We start from the raw sequence: 21,136 nt of genomic DNA, 5'->3' as shown, positions 1-21,136 counted from the left end.
GTAATTTAATACTTTCTTAACATTTTTAAGAGCATAAAAATATTGTATAATGCCATTTGACATGTCTATATGGAGAAATAAGAATTCACTTCACGTTTGCTGCATGTGCATTGCTCTTTTCTAAGAAATATAGCATTTTTAAGGGTATGTGTGTATATTTTAAATGTGCTTAATGGAATAATACAACTATACAAAAAGTACACTCTAATTTTTGAACATACTTAATGGTAATACCAAGGTATTCTGAGAGTGCCATATTGATAACACACCATTATATCTTGACCATGTAATCTCCACAGTATTTTTGTGGGTTGAGGCCTTTTAATTTGAAGTGCGTTTTCCCAGAGTGCGTTGCACAGGAAGTGCTCCGAACGACACAAGCGGAAGTTGTTGTTCATGGATCTATAACTAGTGTTATAATGTAAGCTTTCACGCAGCCAGTTCATAGTTAATGCGTGTGATTATTAATGTGCAGATAGCGTTAGTTTAATCTCGCAGAATCGACTGGTTGTGTGCACTGGGTGAGTTGTTTACTCGTAGTAATGGTGGGTTTGGGTTATTGTCGTTGCGCTCTGGTCATGCGCGTAACCCGGGCCTTTGTGCCAGATGGCATGTTTTATTTTATGTGCTGTGGATAAAATATAAAATAATGCACATTTTGTCGAATAATGGGGAAAAGAAACGGTCAACTATATCTGGTTATTTATGTAACTCTGTAGACAACATCACATCGAGTGGAGTATTTGGCGCCCCACAAGATTTGACATGACAGCTCTTCACTAGTAAACAAATGGTTGTATTTAACTATATTTAATATCTAATATTTTATATATGAGATTGAAGATTAGGAAAAATAACGATTTCGTTTAATACATTTTTTTAAATATATTTTCTAACGAATTGTTTCATTAAAAAAAAATTATATATATATATATATATATATATATATATATATACACATATATTGCATATACTTTTTTTAATTAATAGATTCGTTAGAAAATGTAAATGCACGATATATCAGCCACCATATCAGTATCATCCGATGTATGTTAATTTTTAATATTATTATCGCTACCGCCCCTAAAAAATAGAGTGAGGTGGGACATGTGCTGTCATATCGGCTACATTAAACTATAATAAAAACATTATATGTGTGTTTGGGACATGGATTTTAATGGTGAGGCTTTTATTTTTGTAATCCGGCTCAAATTATATAAAAATTTTAATTTATCGGCCAATATATCGGTTATCGGCCAAAATATTAATATCGGTGCATCCCTAATAGAACTAATGTATTCATTGAATTACACTAACATTTAAGGCCTGTACACACCGGGATGAATATCGCGCGCGCTTATCGCCAGCGTTTTTCATGACGTTTTTCGTCGCTTCTTTTTTTTTTGCGTAAAAAAACGAACCCGAGGCGTTTTTAAAAAAAATGCCGCTTTTACGCCTGGCGGTGTGCACACTCACATTGGCGCCCTTTGTTTAGTCCCGAGGCGTTAAACGTCGGCGATAAACACGTGCGAAAATCGTCCCGGTGTGAACAGGCCTTTAATAATACAATTGTATAATGTTAATTCTGGAATAATATATACTTGTGTTTGTGTGATATTCGCAGGTGGAGCTGTGATCTGTGTTCGTCTTCAGTCTGAGCTCTTGTCTCTCTTGCACTATAACCCTGAACACTTGTATGACCTCCATCTCTCTGGCACCCACATGAGCGCAGCGTTCTCTTCCCGCCGGGCGGAGCGCCATGCCTGACCGGGATAGCACCTTCCTGGCAGGTGGCGGTGGAGGCGGGACCGGCGTGGGCTCTGGGGACGAGGGCGGGGCCGGGGCGGGTTTGGGCGGAGCGGTTGGCGAGGGTAGAGTGACTGTGGTGGGCGGCTCATCCGGCTGTGCGGGGGGGAACGGAGGCTCTGGGGCCATGGGAGGCGGTGGAGCATTGGGCAATGGCGGTGGTTTGGGACTGGATGGCGTTTGCCGGGACTTTTTGCGCAACGTGTGCAAGCGCGGCAAACGCTGCCGCTTCCGCCATCCGGACTTCAATGAGGTTCCAGACTTGGGAGTGCAGAAGAACGAGTTCATCTTCTGCCATGACCATCAGAACAAAGAGTGCGTGCGCATCAACTGCAGATTTGTGCACGGCTCGAAGGAAGACGAGGACTATTATAAGAAAACCGGAGAGCTTCCGCTTCGGCTCAGGGGGAAGGTGGCGGCCGGATTGGGATTGTCCCCGACCGATCTCCCGTTGAGCCGCGGAGAGGTGCCCATATGCAGGGACTTCTTGAAAGGAGAGTGCCAGCGGGGCAACAAGTGCAAGTTCCGACACGTCAGGAAGGACTACGAATACGAGGCTTCGCCCAGGGTGGGGGTCGGGTGTATGATGAGTGTCCCGGGGGGCGTGAGCGGGATGGTGAATGCGGGTGGAGGCGGTGCGGTTGGGGTGGGCGGGGCCTGTGGGGGGATGTCCGGCCTGGTTGGCGGCGGCGTGGGAAACTACATGGGAATGGGATGTCCCAACATGGGCGGATGCAGAGACCAGGGCCTGTCGGTTGGAGGTGGAGGTGTGGGCTCGATGACCGGCTGCATGTCGTTGGGGACGGCAGGTCATCGGCGATACGACAGGGGCCCTTGCTCCGTCTACGACCCCCTGTTTGAAAATGGCATGTTTGAGGCCGGGCCGGTGGAGGCCCCTGTTGACCACACCACCTTCCAGCTGAAGAGACGGCGTTTGGAGGGGCTGCGGTTGACCGATGGGACCAGCAGTGGACATTACGACCTGGGGATCCAGACCGCCCTCCCAACCCGACCGCTGGAGTATCGCTTACTCGAAGAGGAGAACGCCCTACTGAGGAAACGAGTGGAGGAGCTTAAGAAACAGGTAATTTTGACAGCAAATTTTTATTTAGTTTAGTCATTGTCTTTTGACTGAAATGTCATTTAGTTTTAGTCATATTTTTGTCGCCTGAATTGTTTTTAGCTTTATTCTAGTCGACTAAAATCTAATGAGTTTAGTTAAATTGTAATACATTAAGCATTTAAAGGGGTGGTTGCATGCGATTTTACTTTTTTAACTTTAGTTAGTGTGTAATAGGGATGGGCGATATGGACTTAAAAATTTATCCCGATATTTTCTAGTATTTATTGCGATAACGATATCAATGACGATAAATGTAGTATCATTCCCCATGTTTTTGGATACAAGTGAGAGCTGCATGCATTCTGCATGCAGACTCAGAAAAACAAATGATCTTACTTAAAACGTACCTGTCATCAAATAGGCTCCTATAATACATAATATATATACATTTATTTTTTTTATGTAAAATTCCACACCAGCCTTTTCAGAAATGGAAAAGTTGCAGATATAATTGTCTTCTGTAAAAGTGCAGGTAATGTTTAAATAGTGCAACTGTGCTGAAAAACATCACACAATACAAACAATAATAATTCAAATCAATGACAAGTTTTAAATGTAAACCGATTCTGTATTCATACACTCATGGTGCAAACAGTGGTAAAAATAGCAGAAACAGCTAAAGTAATTATCCCAACCATGTCTTCAGATTACAAAAAAGTTACAAATAAGGATTTAATTATAGAACTTCAGTCATTTGAGTTGATAAAATAATACCACGAATTCTTCAACTAATAAAAATAAACTGCACTAAGGATTAATGAGCTTCTGGGTTCATGAATATTAATCACGTTGTCAGCGCTCATTCTAACTGATTTGCTGAAATCAAAACAGGCACAGCCTATGAGATTCCCGTTTGGTTTGTGCATTCGTCTCTTCCTGTTCACGAAAGGCTGAATAATTCCAAATAAACACCTTTATTTTACAGGAAAATACAACAAAGGATATTGTTTACATGTAGCACGTCAATTCTGTGTTGTGTAAGACTCTCTCGCTCTCTCTTTGAGTGTCTGTGTAACACTGAGCGCTCTCAGTCGCGCGCCTCACACTAGTGTTTAATGTGCGTCAAATACACTGCGCGCATTCATTGAGATGAACTGAAATAGTGTGCTTTACCGATCGATTGAGACGGAGCGAATCTCTTAAGCGGTCAGTCCAAGTGCTCAGCGAGTGAAAATACATCTGTATGTACAGGTTCAGATTGCCCTCAGGTAGCCCCTCGTTTAGCTATGAACTCTTCCGCAGCTCTGCACGTGAGATGCGGATTCAGTGCCGCCGCTCCCATCACGCGCTCCGCGTAGGGCACCAAGTGCTGCGGGGAGCACCACAAGAAAAGTTCATATATACTAAGTGACGAACGCAGCCACCACGGCCATCATAAAGTAATAACGCTTAGGGCATCAAGAGACGGACAGCGGCTGCACTGTGCGGATGGGTCGCGCCATCAACTAGGCTTTATCGTTATTATCGCGGGAAGACAAATTCTTATCGTGGGGAGAATTTTTACCGGTATATCGCAAACGATAAGATATCGCCCATCCCTAGTGTGTAATGTTGCTGCTTGAGCATTAACAGTATCTGCAAAGTTACAGCGCTGAAAGTTCAATGCAAACGGAGATATTGTCTTTTAAAGTTATGGCAGTTTATTGCCTACAAAAACGGCCGGTTTGGACTACAACAAGCTTCTTCCCGGGTTGGTGACATTATAAACACCTGCTATTAACATAAACACTGCCCCCGCAAACACACAACAAAGTGGGCGAGGCCACGTCGCAGTCATTACGAAAGAGAGAGAGCTGTTGCAGAACTACAAACTACATTTGGCCATCTGACCAATCTACGACCATTGCGTTTTTCGGAGGGATGGGCTTCATAGAAGCAGGAAGCAAACGAGCCGTTCAAAGGACAGGAGACAGCAGTGTGGAATAAAGGTAAAATATAAGAAAAATATGGCGTTTTTAAAAAAATTAAGTATTAAGACATTGTTATACTGTGCCCCATAAACACAACCAACCCTAGAAAAAAAAACACGGAACCACCCCTTTAAAGAACAACTCCGGTGAAAAATGAACCTAGGGGTAATTAACACATCGTTACCGAGTAGATGGTTCTCTGGGATGCGTTTTCATGAAAATCGAATGTAAAGAGTTTTAAATCTAAAAACAAATTAGCTTATAACGCTAGTATATGGGGCACAGAATAAGTCAAATTAAATCGCTAGTTAATACCACTAACAAGGCTCAAAATAGCCTCACACTAACACAGTAGAATAATGAGGGTCCCTACATGCAAACCGAAGCATTGAGAACTTTGTAAGTGTACAAACAGTTTAATAAGAAGATACTTTATAAAGATATAGTACATTACGCATATACAGACAGGAGCCATCTTGGAAAACAGTCTAAAATATCTAAATATCTATATAGTCTAAAAAACATTTAAGTTACTTTGCAGACATTGCAAACAGCCGACGAACTAGTTGGCGTGGCAAGCGTGAAATAGGCCTATCTTCTCCACACAGCTGGCTCGATCCATGTTGCTTCTAGCATGCGACACACGTGAAGCTGACGAATAATGTAGGTTCTGCTGCGACAAAAAAAACTAATAAACACCTGGATCGGCTTGTGGATCTGTTAATTTTTCCGATCCCCGATCCAGCTATTTTGTCAGTATCGCGACCGATATCTGATCCTAATATCGGATCGGTGCACCCCTAGTTACAACCGTCTAAAACATATTACTATATAAACATCGTAAAGTAAATTGTCATTATTCATCAGCATTAGTTCATAAACAATTGCCTGGCATAAATGTGTGTTATTCATTGATTGTGAGCCGCTCTGGAGCGCTGGATTGGGGATGAGCCTGTAGATGCGCAACAGTGGCGTGTTTTCCAGCGGTTAAATCAAATGTGCGGATCTGTTACACAGGACATCAGTTCTGACTGGATCTCTTCCCTAATAGACCCTCCCAAAAATTTTCGTCTCGCTTTTATTTATTGACGAAAATTACGTTTTCGTCATAGTTTTTGTCATCCAACACTAGTTTTTATTTAGTTATCGCCTCGTTTTCGTCAGTGAAAAAAGGTCATTAACACTGCAGGTAACACCTAAACTTCCTTTCTTCAATGGAATAGAGAGGAAGTATTGCAGAGTGTCTCCAAGCTGGAATAACAGATGTAGTCCATGCAACCTGTGTTGCTGAAAATCTTCCTCTCTGTCTTAGCTCTCTAATCTCATTCCCTTCAAATACGGCACTTCAAGACTCATTGTGCCAGGTTTGTTGTGAAAGACAAATAATCGGTTTCAAATCGGACTCAGAATCGGTATCAAATAATAGGTTTTGAGAACTTCAACAGAGAAGACTTTCAGCAAAAAACAACTATAACTTTAGTCTGTTCCTTACATAAACCAATTTGTACGATGCAGCGTAAAAGAACTTTAATTTGGCTTTTTTTGCAGGGTTGTTTTAGTATTATTTGTATACTATTGTAGTGTTTATTAATATTTTGAATTGCCTTTTTATATATATATATATATATATATATATATATATATATATATATATATATATATATATATATATATATATATATATATATATATATATATATTTTTTTTTTTTTTTCAGTTTTAGTAAAAAAAAAAAAAACTATTTTAATTTAATTTTTTGGGTGAACTAACCCTTTAAAAGCACATGCAAATGGTAAACATTCACTCTTAAGCCCAATTCGGACGGTAATTGTTTCTCGTAAGGTATTGTCATCATTGACAGGGGCTAGTCAGTGATTTTATCGGCATCTGAATCCAAAATGTCAGTGTTTTTCTCCCATCACTCGTGTAAAAATCCCTGGCCGAATTACCTTCTGTTTTTTGATAAACACCCAGGTCGTGTGGTAATTTAACTGCTGCCCGAATCCACATCTCTGAGTTTTCAAGAATATATCACTTCAAAATTCACTGTTTATATCCCTTTTGACCTCTGCAGAGCACCGTACGGTTGCGCTTCGCTGTAATTTGGATGCATTTTAAAGCTCTAGCCTACACTTTTATTACTCAAATGCTGGAAAGTATTTACAAGAATAATCTTTCATCACCGCTCAAAAGAGAAAAAGAAAAACACGTTAACATTTGAAATGAGCCGTTATTATGGCAGTAATTAACGTTATATAGGTTAAATTAGCCGCATTGTATTAAAGGGGTCATGAACTGGCTTTTAAAAAAATGTTATACTGTTGTCTGAGGTCAACTTATGGCGTTTGCGTGATTTTTACATTCAAAAACATAATGAATAAGTAATAGGCTATTTTCTGCCTTGGTTTTGAGGCTCTCTGAAAAACGCTCAGTTTTGTTGCACTGAAGACTTGGAAGTAAACGTCCACGGCTAGGATTGGATAAGATTTGCATATTTAATGAGCTTCTGCTCCCCTGAAATCCAGTCTCGACCTGTATTTTGTTTAAAATCGATTTTGAGGTGAAATGAAGCAAACAAACGCGCAATGTCTTACGCAAGTGAGCTGGAACCGGCATGTTTATTGCTCGGTAGCTCCACGAGTCGGTGGGCGGGGCTTGAGGCGGCGCTTCTGCGTCCTACTACGTCAATGGTCGACATATTCTGAGATCTCTCGTTTTCTGGGCCTGGTGTCAATAAAAGCTTTTCTTTGACTAACAAGGAAGTTTTCAGCTCTGAAACTTACAGGATATTCTGATATTACCATGACATTTTACATATCGAAAGCTCAAAGGAAAGTTGATTTCACAATTCATCACCACTTTAACTTATTTACGCTCATCTCCACACTTTTAAAATGACACCCTGTCTTCCTATTTTTTTAAACAGGAGATTTGTAAATAATTAATAATTTCCTATTATTAAATTAAAGATGATTTCATTCTTATGACATTTTTACAGCAGACAATCATTCGACTGTACACGTGAGCAGGTTCGTATGATCACAAAGCTCGCTCCTCCACCGTGAATAAATCACCATCACGAGTTTCATCACTGAGGTGGCATGCAAATGTATTTTTACGGACATCCACATGAGAAACAATTACCATCCGAATAGGGCTTATGGTTAAACTTTGCATTGCAATTAATCGATCTGTGAAGCAGCAGGCCCGTACGGATCAACTATGATCCCTATACTTGACACTAAAACAATATATCGTGCCTTAAAGGATTAGTTCACTTTTAAATAAACTTTTGCTGATAATTTACTCACCCCCATGTCATCCAAGATGTCCATGTCTTTCTTTCTGCAGTCGAAAAGAAATTAAGGTTTTGGATGAAAACAGTCCAGGGTTTTTCTCCATATAATGGACCATATAATGGATTTATGCTATTATTTTACCTCTTATCAGACGAACGTGATCATCTCTGAGCTCCGCCATAACTTCCGGCAAGTGAGGTCAAATTAGATCGTGGTCATAGATATATCGATAGTAGATGCCTCATTCTACTGATCCATGCAGTCGCTAATGAGGCATCTACATATTGCCACTTGCCGGAAGTTATGGCGGAGCGCGTTCGTCTGTTAAGAGGTCAAATATTAGCATAAATACTGCTCGGTTTCTCATAGAAACTGATGGTTTGGCTAGATAAGACCCTTATTCATCATCTGGTATGGTTTAAAGCCCTTTGAAGCTGCACTGAAACTGTCATTTGGACCTTGAACCGTTTGGAGCCCATTGAAGTCCATTATATGGAGAAAAATCCTGGACTGTTTTCATTCAAAACCTTAATTTCTTTTCGACTGCAGAAAGAAAGACATCTTGGATGACACGGGGGTGAGTAAATTATCAGCAAAAGTTTATTTAAAAGTGATCTAATCCTTTAATGGATACCTACTTTTTCATTTCATTAGTATAAGTCTTCTTGCTAAAAGAGTTGCAAAGGCTATCCCACTTTTAGCACTGTTGTGTCAACTAGTCCCACACTATAATAGAGATACATATCAGGTTATCAAGTTTTTTAGAAAAGCCATGCAATTGCTTTATAAAGGCCTGTTCACACCGGGGCGATTTGCGCACGCGTTTATCGCCGACGTTCAACGCCTCGGGACTAAACAATGGGCGCCAATATGAGTGTTCACACCGACGCGCAAAACGCCAGGCGTAAAAGCGTCATTTTTAAAAAAACGCCTCGGGTTCGTTTTTTTTATTTTGACGCGGCGCGTAAAAAACTGTCCGACCAATGAGATCGGCGCTTTTGTTCACGTGCCTGGAGCTGCTGAAGTGACAGTAAAACACGACTTGGTGGCGCTCAAGCACAAAACGCTCTTGCCGAGCACACATTGATACGACGAAGAAGTAGTAAGTAGACAAAGAAGATGAACTGCTAATGCTGCTTGCCAGTTAGCAAAAAGTGTGTGAATGGTTTTGTCCATATACATAATATGTCTATGGTTTTGGCAAGCACGTAAATACTGTCTCTCTTCTCCTTCTGTGTGACAAGCGAGTGTCAGAGGCTTAAAGTGCCGCAGCACCATCTTGTGTACCGGGAGCGCATCGACTGAATGTGCACGTTCACTCGGCGCAGCGCCAGTGAAAATCGCTTGGGTGTGAACACTCAAGACGCGCCGAAAAACGGCACGAAAAACGCTGGCGATAAGCGCGCGCGATATTCGTCCCGGTGTGTACAGGCCTTAAGTCTTGCAAGCAAAACATGCACATAATTTTCTAATTAAATCCTCAAAAAATGCTTTCCTTTTTTCCTCAAGGTGTCCAATCTGATAGCCACCAACGAGGTGCTTCTGGAGCAGAACGCTCAGTTCCGGAGCCAAGCTAAAGTGATGACGCTGTCCTCCACCCCTGCCCCGTCTGAGCAGAGTATGGCGCCCCCTGTTGGTTCTGTGAGCTCCTACAACCATGGCATTGCCCAGACACACACCACTCTGAGCAGTGCCGGTCTGCAGCCCCGTCCCGTCACTCAACAAGATCTGGTGGCCCCGGCTGGAGCGCCGACCGCCCCTCCGACCAATGCGGCGCCCCCTACTGCGCCCCCTCCACATCTGAACCCCGACCCCATCTCTGCCGCCCTCGCTCAGACTATCGCCCAGGGCCTGGCCCCGGCTGTCTCCATGGCCCCTGTGGCTGTTTCGGTGGCACCGGTGGCCGTGTCCATGGCACAGCCATTGCCGGGCATCACCATGAGCCACGCAACCACACCCATGGTGACCTACCCCATCGCCAGCCAGAGCATGAGGATCACCACCATGCCCCATTAAAGAGGGCACACGTCTTCAGCAATACTGACATGAAACAAATAGCAAACTGGAAATCAGAGCAACTGCGCTGACATTCCCAGTAAACCATGGAAAGTTTCTCAGGTGAAGGCTCTGTTCTGACTGAGTGAACGTACAGATATTCTCTTGTGAACTTATGGATCATATTTCAGTTTTTCTTGCCATGCCTTGGAAAAACTCCTTTGAGATGGGCATTGACAGGACGTTTATTAAAGGGTTAGTTCACCCAAAAATGAAAATTCTGTCATTAATTACTTCCCCTCATGTCGTTCGACACCCGTCAGACCTCCGTTCATCTTCGGAACAGAAATGAAGATATTTTAGTGTAAATCTGATGGCTCTGAAAGGCCTCCATTGGCACAATGGCACGGTTCACTCTCAAGACCCTTAAAAGCTACTAAAGACGTCGTTACAAAGCCCATCTCACTACAGTGGTTCTACAATAACTTTATGAATTAGCGAGAATAGTTTTTGTGCACAAAAAAACCCTAAATAACGACTTATATAGTGATGACGATTTCAAAACACGGCCTCATGAAGCTTCGAAGCGTTATGAATCATTGAGTTGATTCATGATTCGGATCGCATGTCAAACCGTCAAACTGATGAAATTTGGCGATTCAAACTGCTGAATCGACTCACTGATTCATAACGCTTCAAAGCTTCATGAGGCCGTGTTTTGAAATCGTCATCACTATGCAAGTCGTTATTTAGGGTTTTTTTGCGCACAAAAACTATTCTCGCTGATTCATAAAGTTATTGTAGAACCACTGTAGTGAGATGGACTTTGTAACGACGTCTTTAGTTGCTTTTAAGGGTCTTGAGAGTGAACCGTGCCATTGTGCCAATGGAGGCCTTTCAGAGCCATCAGATTTCAACTAAAATATCTTCATTTGTGTCTGAAGATGAACGCAGGTCTGACGGGTGTCGAACGACATGAGGGGAAGTCATTAATGACAGAATTTACATTTTTGGGTGAACTAACGATTTAACTAATTTTGAAACTATTCAGCTGATCACTACAGAAGGATTGTGAATATACTTGTTAGCTGTCCGTTTTAGTTTGACTCTACTTTTTTTAATTGTTTGATTATTTAGATTCTGCACAAAATGAGTGAATCATCAGACCATTAATAATTATTGTCGTGTCTTACGCGGAAAAAAAAGTGTTTTCTTTCTTTCTTTTGGAAACTAAATAACTGCTGTCAGAGTATTGGTCTTGTTTCTTTCATCTTGGGTGAGTATCGTTCTGAAATGTTGATGAAAAATTATATTTATTATCAAACCCGACTTCTGTTATTAGTTTGATGACTTTCTGTTGTTGGCACTTTCGTGATAAGACCGCCACTTAAAACATAGCTGACCATTTTATTTCAAAGCATTTTATGTTTTATATCTGGAAAACCCCAGAAACAGTTGAAACGTTGCTCATAACCAGTTCTCATAATTGAACCGTTGATGTTTAGCTAACAAATAAGGTTTGGGATCTCTCAGATTTTCATGAAAAAAAAAAATTTAATACAACAAAAATGTGTTTTTCAAATAAGTAACACAATTTTTCCGGTTTATTGACTGACTGCACTCATGTTGAAATGCAGAGGCGTTGTGTGTGTGAACATGATGGTTATTGTAGTTCTAGACTAAATGTGAGAATGCTTTAACTTATCTCACTTGAACAAAAACGGATTCAGTATTCCTCAAAATGAATAAAAACAGTGAAACACAAACTCAGAATATTGCTCAAACCTGCGCCCTCTACTGGAAAGGCGGTCAATTTTATTTCCTTTTGCTTTTCCCTGTTGAAAAAAACAGCATATGCTGGTTAGGTATGTTTTGAAGCATGGCAGCTGGTTTATGCTGGTCCTGCGCTGGTTTAAGTTGGTCAAGTGCTGGACTGGTCCTGAGCTGGTTTAAGATGGTCCCGAGCTGGTTTAAGCTGGTCAAGTGCTGGTTCTTGACCAGCTTAAACCAGCACTTGACCAGTTTAAACCAGCACTAAAAACAGCTTAAACCAGCACTTAAACCAGACCAGTGCTGGTCCTGAGCTGGTTTAATCTGGTCAAGTGCTGGTTCTTGACCAGCTTAAACCAGCACTTGACCAGCTTAAACCAGCTCAGGACCAGCACTTGAGCATCTTAAACCAGCTCAGACCCAGCACTTGACTAGCTTAAACCAGCTCAGGACCAGCACTTGACCAGCTTAAACCAGCTCAGGACCAGCACTTGAGCATCTTAAACCAGCTCAGACCCAGCACTTGACCAGCTTAAACCAGCTCAGGACCAGCACTTGACCAGCTCAGGACCAGCTTAAACCAGCTCAGGACCATCTTAAACCAGCTCAGGACCAGTCCAGCACTTGACCAGCTTAAACCAGCGCAGGACCATCTTAAACCAGCTCAGGACCAGCACTTAAGCATCTTAAACCAGCTCAGACCCAGCACTTGACCAGCTTAAACCAGCTCAGGACCAGCTTAAACCAGCTCAGGACCATCTTAAACCAGCGCAGGACCAGCACTTGACCAGCTTAAACCAGCTCAGGACCAGCACTTGACCAGTTTAAACCAGCTCAGGACCATCTTAAACCAGCTCAGACCTAGCACTTGACCAGCTTAAACCAGCACTTGACCAGCTTAAACCAGCGCAGGACCATCTTAAACCAGCGCAGGCCCAGCACTTGACCAGTTTAAACCAGCTCAGGACCAGCACTTGACCATCTTAAACCAGCTGCCATGCTTCAAAACATACCTAACCAGCACGCTGTTTTTTTCAACAGGGTTGGCGTAAAAAGGCCATTACAGTTGTCAATTATTTATTTAATTTTTAACTAGATTATAGATCTAGAAAGGTGGTTAATTCCTATTATGAATGGGAGAAACTACAATGCGCAATATGGCAGAATAGTCCCGCCTTTAAAGAGTAAAAGAGCCAATCGCTGATTGGTAAAGTCATTGCCTGAGGACTGCACATGCGCATTGTCTCGTTTATCTTAAAAAAGAAGCTTTTTTTAAACACAATTTGTCCATATGAAACGACATTTACGGCACGGTTAATATCAGATTTTGTTGCTGTTTTGAAATCTGTTATTTAATTGTGAGTTCGGCCAGCAGTTTTAGAGATTTCAGGATTCCCCCATTAGGACTTGGTCAGAGGTGTTGCAAATATGTTTGCCGAGTGGACAGACTTTGAAGTAGCGTAACGCATTACTTTCCATAAAAAGTAACTAAGTAATCCAATTAGTTATTTCTTAGGGAGTAACGCAACACTGCTCAGAAGTATGTGGCCTTTTAATAGGCTCTTCTGATAAGCCACATTAATCCTGCAGGACACGAGCACATCTCTGGACTTGTGTGTGTGTGTGTGTGTGTGTGTGTGTGTGTGTGTGTGTGTGTGTGTGTGTGTGTGTGTGTGTGTGTGTGTGTGTGTGTGTGTGTGTGTGTGTGTGTGTGTGTGTGTGTGTGTGTGTGTGTGTGTGTGTGTGTGTGTGTGTGTGTGTGTCAATCCCGTGCTCATGAACACAGACCTCGAGCAGAAGGCCGTCATCTGGAATGAGAACAACTACTATGGCAAGTATTCCAAGTATTTTTTGCATTCCTTTATTGTTTTGATTAGGACAATCTTTAAGACATGATTACTGTTGAGAACATTTGACTAGATGTAGATATCAGAAAATAGTTGCATCATGACTATTAGGGGTGTAACGATTCATCTACTACATCGATGTATCGATTTATTTTCCTATGATCTAACTACATCGATCTGTGCTCGGCAAGTTGGCCTTCCGGACGACATATATCGATCTAACATCGTTTTAAAAGGTAATCAATCGATTGTATCGATCATAGGAAATAACGTATTGGATTTAAGCACGTCAGACTTTATATGGATGTTTTTTCTTAGCACTTTTAATGATAAAGGCGTTAAACGTTACTCGATTCAGTCTGCCTATCTGTGACATCATCGCAACGCACCAGCAGCAGCGCTCATTGAAATGAATGGGATCGTGTCGCTTTGTCGCTGCGTGTCGCTGGCGGTGTGAACGGGGCTTGAGAAAACAAAACATAGCCTGGCGGATGGCAGAGGAGAAGCCAACGAGCGAGAAATTATCAAGCCACCAGGAGAAAGAGCTACCTGTACTTTCAACCCTTGCTAAATGTTACCTGTGCATTCCTGACACCAGTGTGCCAGTAGAGCGAGTTTTTGGTACAGCTGGCGACATTGTGAACGCACAGAGAAGTGTTCTGCGGTCAGATCATGTTGATATTTTTGAAAAAGAAATATGTAGAGTCATTGAAGAGTAGTTGGTTACATTTTATCTTTTGTTAAATATTGTTTGTTTATTAAACTGAGAGTAGTAGCAGGTTCAGCCAGTTTATTCAACCTGAAGAAATTTTGGTTGCACTTTATTTTTGATATTAATATTGTATTTGTATTGTTTTAATGTTGAAAAACAACAGCAAAAGTAGCAGGTAAACCTACTATTAATTAAACCTGAAGAGAAGTTAGTTGCACTTTATTTTTGATATTAATATTGTAATATTTTTATGTTGGAAAACAAAAGCAGAAGTAGCAGGTTAACCTACTGTTGAAATGTTGGTTGCACTTACTGTGCTTTTATTGAAAATGTATTGAATATTGAAAATGAGAGCAGAAAAGGTTAACTTCCTGTTAATTCAACCTAAACTGTTGGTTGCACTTTATTCAAATAAAATTTGAATGCATTTGCCATTAATTGTTGTTTACTTGTTTGTTTATATCCATAATTAATTGATATACCAGATTCCCTTACAAGAAACAACAGGAATCTAGGAAACTTCACCTGCACTGACCAGTATCCAGATATTTATTTCAGTCACACAATTTTTGGCTAAAAAGTTACTGAATCGATTTCAAGTCACTGAATCGTTTCGGATCGTATCGTTCTAAATGAACCAATATCGTCCTTGAATCGTATCGACAACCTCAAATCGTGATATGAATCGTATCGTTGTTAAAACGAATCGTTACACCCCTAATGACTATATTCTGGATTTGTTGCCGTTCCATTTATGGTAAAAAAAAAAGTGGAATTTCTTTCAGAACTGGAAGCGAAGTGTAATTGGATGAACGAAGAGTCAAATAAGATCCCATTTGATACATTTAAAGTCCTATTTTTATTACAGATGTTCAGTTTATTTAGTCTTTCCTGGATTCTATTTGTTTACAGGTGAACTAGTAAAATTGCATTATGGATATTATCACCTGGAATTATGACTTGTCAAAATTGCATTGTAGATACTTTAAAGTAAATTATCACTAGTCAAATATGCCGATATCTTATTAGATTTGGATAGTCCCAGGCGACTATAGTCAAACCCTTGTTTGATTGCATCTGGATATACACTGATCAGGCATAACATTATGACCAGGTGAAGTGAATAACACTGATCACCTGTTAGTGGGTGGGATTTATTAGGCAGCAAGTGAACATTTTCTTCTCAAAGTTGATGTGTTAGAAGCAGGAAAAATGGGCAAGCGTAAAGATTTGAGCGAGTTTGACAAGGGCCAAATTGTGATGGCTAGATGGGTCAGAGCATCTCCAAAATAATAATGTTACGCCTGATCGGTGTATATATATATTCCAGATATCCTATTAGTTTTGGATATTTTATTAGTTTATATATAATTTTTTTCTTATGCTCTAAAGAATGTATGTAGTGACATGAAAAAATACTAAATTCTGTGTCTCAGGAGCAGTGTTGGGGAAAGTTACTTTGAAAAGTAATGCTTTACAATATTTCGTTACTCCCTTAAAAAGTAACTAATTGAGTTACTTAGTTACTTTTTAAGAAAAGTAATGCGTTGCGTTGCTTTTTCTCACCTGGGGTCTCATTTATAACCGTTGCGTACGCACAAAACAGGCCCTGAAAGAGCGTACGCTACTTCTGACGCATAAGTTGTGATTTATAAAAACAAAGTTGACGGGAAAATGTGCGCACCGTAAAACCAGACCCATGCGTACAAACTCTTTTACTAGAGTGAGAAAAGTAATGAAGTAAGAACAATTTAAAACTCTGTTTTCATTTTGAGATACACATTTACATTAATGTTCCAGTTTCATTAATGGCGATATGCACTGAAATTACATAAAGAATTTAAACAAAAATAGTATGAATTTAGATAGACATGTGGAGGTGCTACTTTTGATCAGTTTTCCTGTGACATGCTGTTTTAATGACAGCAAAGATTGAATACAGGCTAATTCCTCTTTAAACTAAACTGCAGATCTCATGTTATGACAAAATATGATCAGTGATGCACACTTCAATATCACAGACCCTGCAGGATTCGGTGGTCGAACGGTCCATTACCTGGTCGCGGAGTATAAAGACATCTTCACAAAATAATGAAAAATACCACTGTATTTGAAGGATACAACTTGAAGAAAAAATTCAGATGATTGTATTTACGCTGCAATAAATAAGTAGGCCAATCTGTTTAAATTAAAATAGCCTAAACATCCTATATGTACATTATTAGCAAAACTGCATGCATTTGAGTTGAAGGGTTTAAAATTAACAAAATATTTTGAATTAAAATAATATTTGGCCCGTGGAAATGAATGAATAAACTTAATTTAAAAAAAAAATATCTGGGAAGTATTTTAGTTTTTATGGATATTTTGATATATTTATTCTAAAACATGAAAAGGATGATTGTCAGCAATGTACTTTGTAAGGCACAATTGGCATTTATAGTGTCTTGTATATTAATATTTTTAATGTCTTGTACCTTTGACAGTGTTAAAAATGGTGTCACGTGGATGGGAATATGCATGCAAATGATATGCAAATAAGGTTATGCATAGTAAAACTAGGCGTTGTAAGCTCCATATCTGGTGATTTCAGGGTGGAGATGCACGTACGCACAATCTTCTGCTGGATGTGATTTATAAAGGGATTTTTGCGCAGGTTCTGGCGTACACATGGTTTTATAAATCAGATTTTTTTTTGTGCGTACGCAAAATCTAGCTTTTGTGCGTACGTACACTTTTATGATGAAATCTACGCGAAGTTTTATAAATGAGACCCCTGGACTGGGCTTGTTTTTTTGTTTTGTTTTTATAACAAAAAAAGTTATATTTTTGTGCAAATGTGAAGACCTCTTCATACAAAAATTGTAATAATAAGCCTCAGGCTTAGGTAAAAATGCTAATTCATGCATGTACAGTAGATGGCGCAGCTAAAACAAACCTTTCAGCTGTGCTGCCATTGGATAATGGAAGAATAGGACACAGGAGAAAAGTTTTACCAATAAAAACAAAAAATCTAGTAATTTTTGCTCAATCATTGAAGGCTAGCAGCAAGACATTGGTCAATAAAGGTAGATTTAAATGCATACAAGTATTTGTTTTATTTAACATTTAATTATTGGATGTTTGCATAGTACTCTGATTTAGCATTTGACTGATTTTATTCAATCTGAGGAGTACTGAATCTTTTTTGTACACACTGTAAAACAAAATCAGGTCTCCAATTGAAAATTTTCTTGTGACCGATCACATCTAAATTTTTCAGTTGGCCAAATTGAAAAATTGATGCAATTTAATTCAAATAAAATTCAAGAAATTAAATTTGGCCAACTAAGAAATTTAGATGTGATCGGTCACTCGAACATTTTCAATTGGAGACCTGATTTTTTTTTTTTTACAGTGCAAGTGAGATGAATAAATGCTCGCATTTAGTCTAGAACTACAATAACACATTTACACACAACGCATTTGCACTTACTCTCAATTTTTCTCAACATGGGGACAGGAGAGCTGTCCGTCAAATAAATGTGAAAAAGTAACTTGCGTTACTTTATTGAAAAGTAATAGGTATTTTGTTGTAAATTTTAAAAGTAAAGCGTTACTTTACTAGTTACTTGAAAAAGTAATATGGTTACGTAACTCAATGCGTTATCCCCAACACTGCTCAGGCAGGAGGATATTATTTTTGGACAAATATATTATTATATAAGTTAGCCTATCTTGTATGAAAATTACTAATGGAAAAATATCTTGCATTAAAGCTGGGACCGAGATGGGTCTTGTGTGTTTTGCCCACTTGGGTCCCATTTAGTGGCAAGTGCCATCCTATATGAAATCCATGTGGGCAACTAACATGGGGCCATTATGGAACCAGCGGACAATCCTATATGGGGCCCATTTTTCAGCCCATTTCATACCCACATGGGCCCCACATATAAATGTTGGCTGGGTAGTTTGAATAGACATAACATCATTCATCTAGTTGTATTTTCCGGAATTAGTCAGAATTGCATTACATGTATTTCAAAATAAATGTTGGCTTGACAGAATTGACTCAAACCCATAGGCAGCTCACGACGTAAAGCTAGAACTGCAGCTTCAAACTAAGTTTTCGCCCCTTTTAGTTCAACTACGTCGTTTTCAGTGGGCGTGGATCTAACGGTGCGGGCCAGGGATTTAGACAGACCGAGACAAACTGCAAGAAGGAAAAAGAGCGTCCTGACAGAAGGGTAAAACTCGTGGAGGTGGTCGATTTGTCTTTCTCGGGCTGATTTATTGATCTGCAGTGATCAGGCACATCCGACTCATCTGCAGTCCGTGCGCCAATGCAACGCGTGATTCTCTGAATCTACAGCATATGTTGAATTTGAGTTGCAAATCGCTGCATTGTAATCGTATCTTGACTTCAGAAACATTTGCTTTTCTACAATGTCGCACGATGATCCAGGGCCGAAAAATGACTCGGACTCAGAGACGACTGAACCAGCCCAGGACAGTTCATCAGGAGAACTGGACGTCCCTAAAACTAAACTATTTGACGCCAAGGCAATCTTATGGACTTTTGGCAAATGCCTGACGACCTTGTTGCCTGTTTACCTGGCCGGTTACTATCGCGTGAGCACCAGTTTGCTGGCGTTTGGGATGGTGGTTTACGCAGGATGGAAACACACTCGCGAGGCGAAGGAGGCGAGGCTGAGGTCCGCTATACAGTTACTCAACGACGAGCAAGAATACATATCCTCCAAATCATTCAGAAGTAAAAGAGACCTGCCTTCATGGGTAAGAATGCACAAAAAGTGCGTCTTTTGTTATAGCTGAGTAAAAATAAACACCCCACTGCACTGTATACTGTTATTAAAGTCCACTCCTATTCATACTAAGAGTTAAATATGCAGTGTTTTAATGTAAAACGCATTTACATCGCTATAAAGAACTAAAAAAGAGTGACGATTCACGATGGATTTGATCTTTTCAATCGGCTCATTTGAATGAATCAGAATCCCGCGGTTTTGTAAACTGTAAAACTGAGGTAAAAGTGAGCGGGATGACATTTATGAAGCATAAACAACCATCGTATTTGACGCAACCTAATTGATAATGTCGTGAAAACCGCAGTGTTTTACAGAACAACCTCTTTTATTAAGAAAAAAAAACCGTTAAATGACTCGTGTTTACGCGGATCATTTTTGAAACGGTTCGAACGAATCGATTCGCTGAAATGAATCTAAAGAGTAGGAGTGGTCTGCAGATTTAGAGGACATTTTTGACCTGTTGGTGGCGCTGTATCGTGGGTGTACTGCGTACTTGGCAAAATCCCCATCATCCAAATCATTTTGAATGAATTGTTGCTTTGTCATCTCCTCCCCACATGCACATAATGCTTCCATAAAAGAGGTTATACTATATTTGGTCATGTCTCATGGCGAGCATGTGGCAAAATAAGCTATGCATGTTATGAAAATGGAATGTTATGGTTAATGGGGATACATTTAAATAAATGCGTATTTTATCCAAGATAAATAACAAAATATACTATATGCAGTGTAGAATTTGAGTTAAGATGGAGGAAAAAAAACATTGGTGTTAGACTGAGGTTGCATGTGCTGTGTTGTTCTTCTTTATAACCACATCCTCTGCTGAAGTTTGTTGTACAGCCACTTTAAAGCTCATAATAAGCATCAGTCTTTCCACAGTCAGTTATTGTTTTTTCTTTATAATTTCAGGTCAACTTCCCAGATGTGGAGAAGGTTGAATGGCTAAACAAGGTAATTCAGCAAACCTTTACAGTTTACATTTGTGAATTGGGATCAAGCCTCTAATCCTATGTATTCCTGATCCACCCATCCGAGTGAATGAGCCCTCCCTCATGTCACAACAGCTGTGACCACACACACACACACACACACACACACACACACACACACACACACACACACACACACACACACACACACACACACACACACACACACACACACACACGCCTGCTGAACAAAAGCTATATATGCTATTATTACACACCCATTCTCAACCAAACACTAACTCAACCAACATATGTTCCTTGCCTTTGAATTATTAGATCAGATACAATACATGCTTTTCCAGGGAATTACATTTTTAATGCCTTTTTGCATCTATAGTGTCTATAATAATAATAATACTCCAAGTGCATCACAATAAGCAAATTAATATACACAAAATTCATAACAAATGAATTAATGTATGAATAAAAGTCAAAATAATACATAGAATGCTTCAGAAAAATATAAGTTATTGGCTTTCTATTACAAATATGTATTATTAATGGTACTAAAATATTCTTTATGCGAAATATTTTTGTTGATTTTGGGATGAAATTAACTTTATTCTTGAGATTCACTCACTGAGAGACAGAAAAGGGAGCAGATTGAGATATACCCCTTATTTAGTGTTTAGTGCAACATACCCCTAGTTTAATACCCCTGTTTAGTGCAATATCTTCTAAACTCAGGAGATATTTATATTTGTTCATACTACTCACATACTGTAAATATGTTTATAATCTGTAAATGTTTATTCTGACTAAACGTAACTGTGACCTAAAACATTTTTTTTTAAATGCTATTTTCATATTTTTAATCTTAGAATTTGTATTACTATGTTTGTATTGTATATGTGCACTGGAAGCTTCAGCACCA

At 39.8% G+C, this 21,136-nt stretch overlaps 2 protein-coding genes across 3 annotated transcripts in view; both read left to right on the top strand.

Moving 5' to 3' along the window:
* Nucleotides 1-348: 348 nt before the first annotated feature.
* On the top strand, nt 349-11,675 carry zc3h10 (zinc finger CCCH-type containing 10). 2 transcript variants are annotated; one of them, XR_013818256.1, is made up of 4 exons: nt 354-521; nt 1,625-2,890; nt 9,648-10,437; nt 11,088-11,675. XR_013818256.1 is itself a non-coding variant. In XM_079840173.1 (3 exons), exons 2-3 carry the CDS (start codon nt 1,760-1,762, stop codon nt 10,152-10,154), a joined length of 1,638 nt encoding a protein of 545 aa, XP_079696299.1. In that variant the 5' UTR covers nt 349-521; nt 1,625-1,759; the 3' UTR covers nt 10,155-11,460. The 2 variants fall into 2 exon arrangements, 1 of the variants encoding a protein (XP_079696299.1); XM_079840173.1 differs by having other exon boundaries at nt 349-521; nt 9,648-11,460.
* Nucleotides 11,676-13,497: 1,822 nt separating this feature from the next.
* esyt1b (extended synaptotagmin-like protein 1b) overlaps nt 13,498-21,136 on the top strand; it is a 77,161-nt gene continuing 69,522 nt past the window's right edge. The window contains exons 1-3 of the mRNA XM_079841642.1: nt 13,498-13,734; nt 18,907-19,238; nt 20,183-20,224. Of these exons, the coding sequence (XP_079697768.1) occupies nt 13,680-13,734; nt 18,907-19,238; nt 20,183-20,224 (429 nt within the window). The 5' untranslated portion in view covers nt 13,498-13,679. The remainder of the gene's footprint in view (nt 13,735-18,906; nt 19,239-20,182; nt 20,225-21,136) is intronic.

This window comes from Gobio gobio, assembly GCF_949357685.1.
Source record: "Gobio gobio genome assembly, chromosome: 17".
Taxonomy (NCBI): Eukaryota; Metazoa; Chordata; class Actinopteri; order Cypriniformes; family Gobionidae; genus Gobio; species Gobio gobio.
This window is presented reverse-complemented; position numbering and strand designations above follow the sequence as displayed.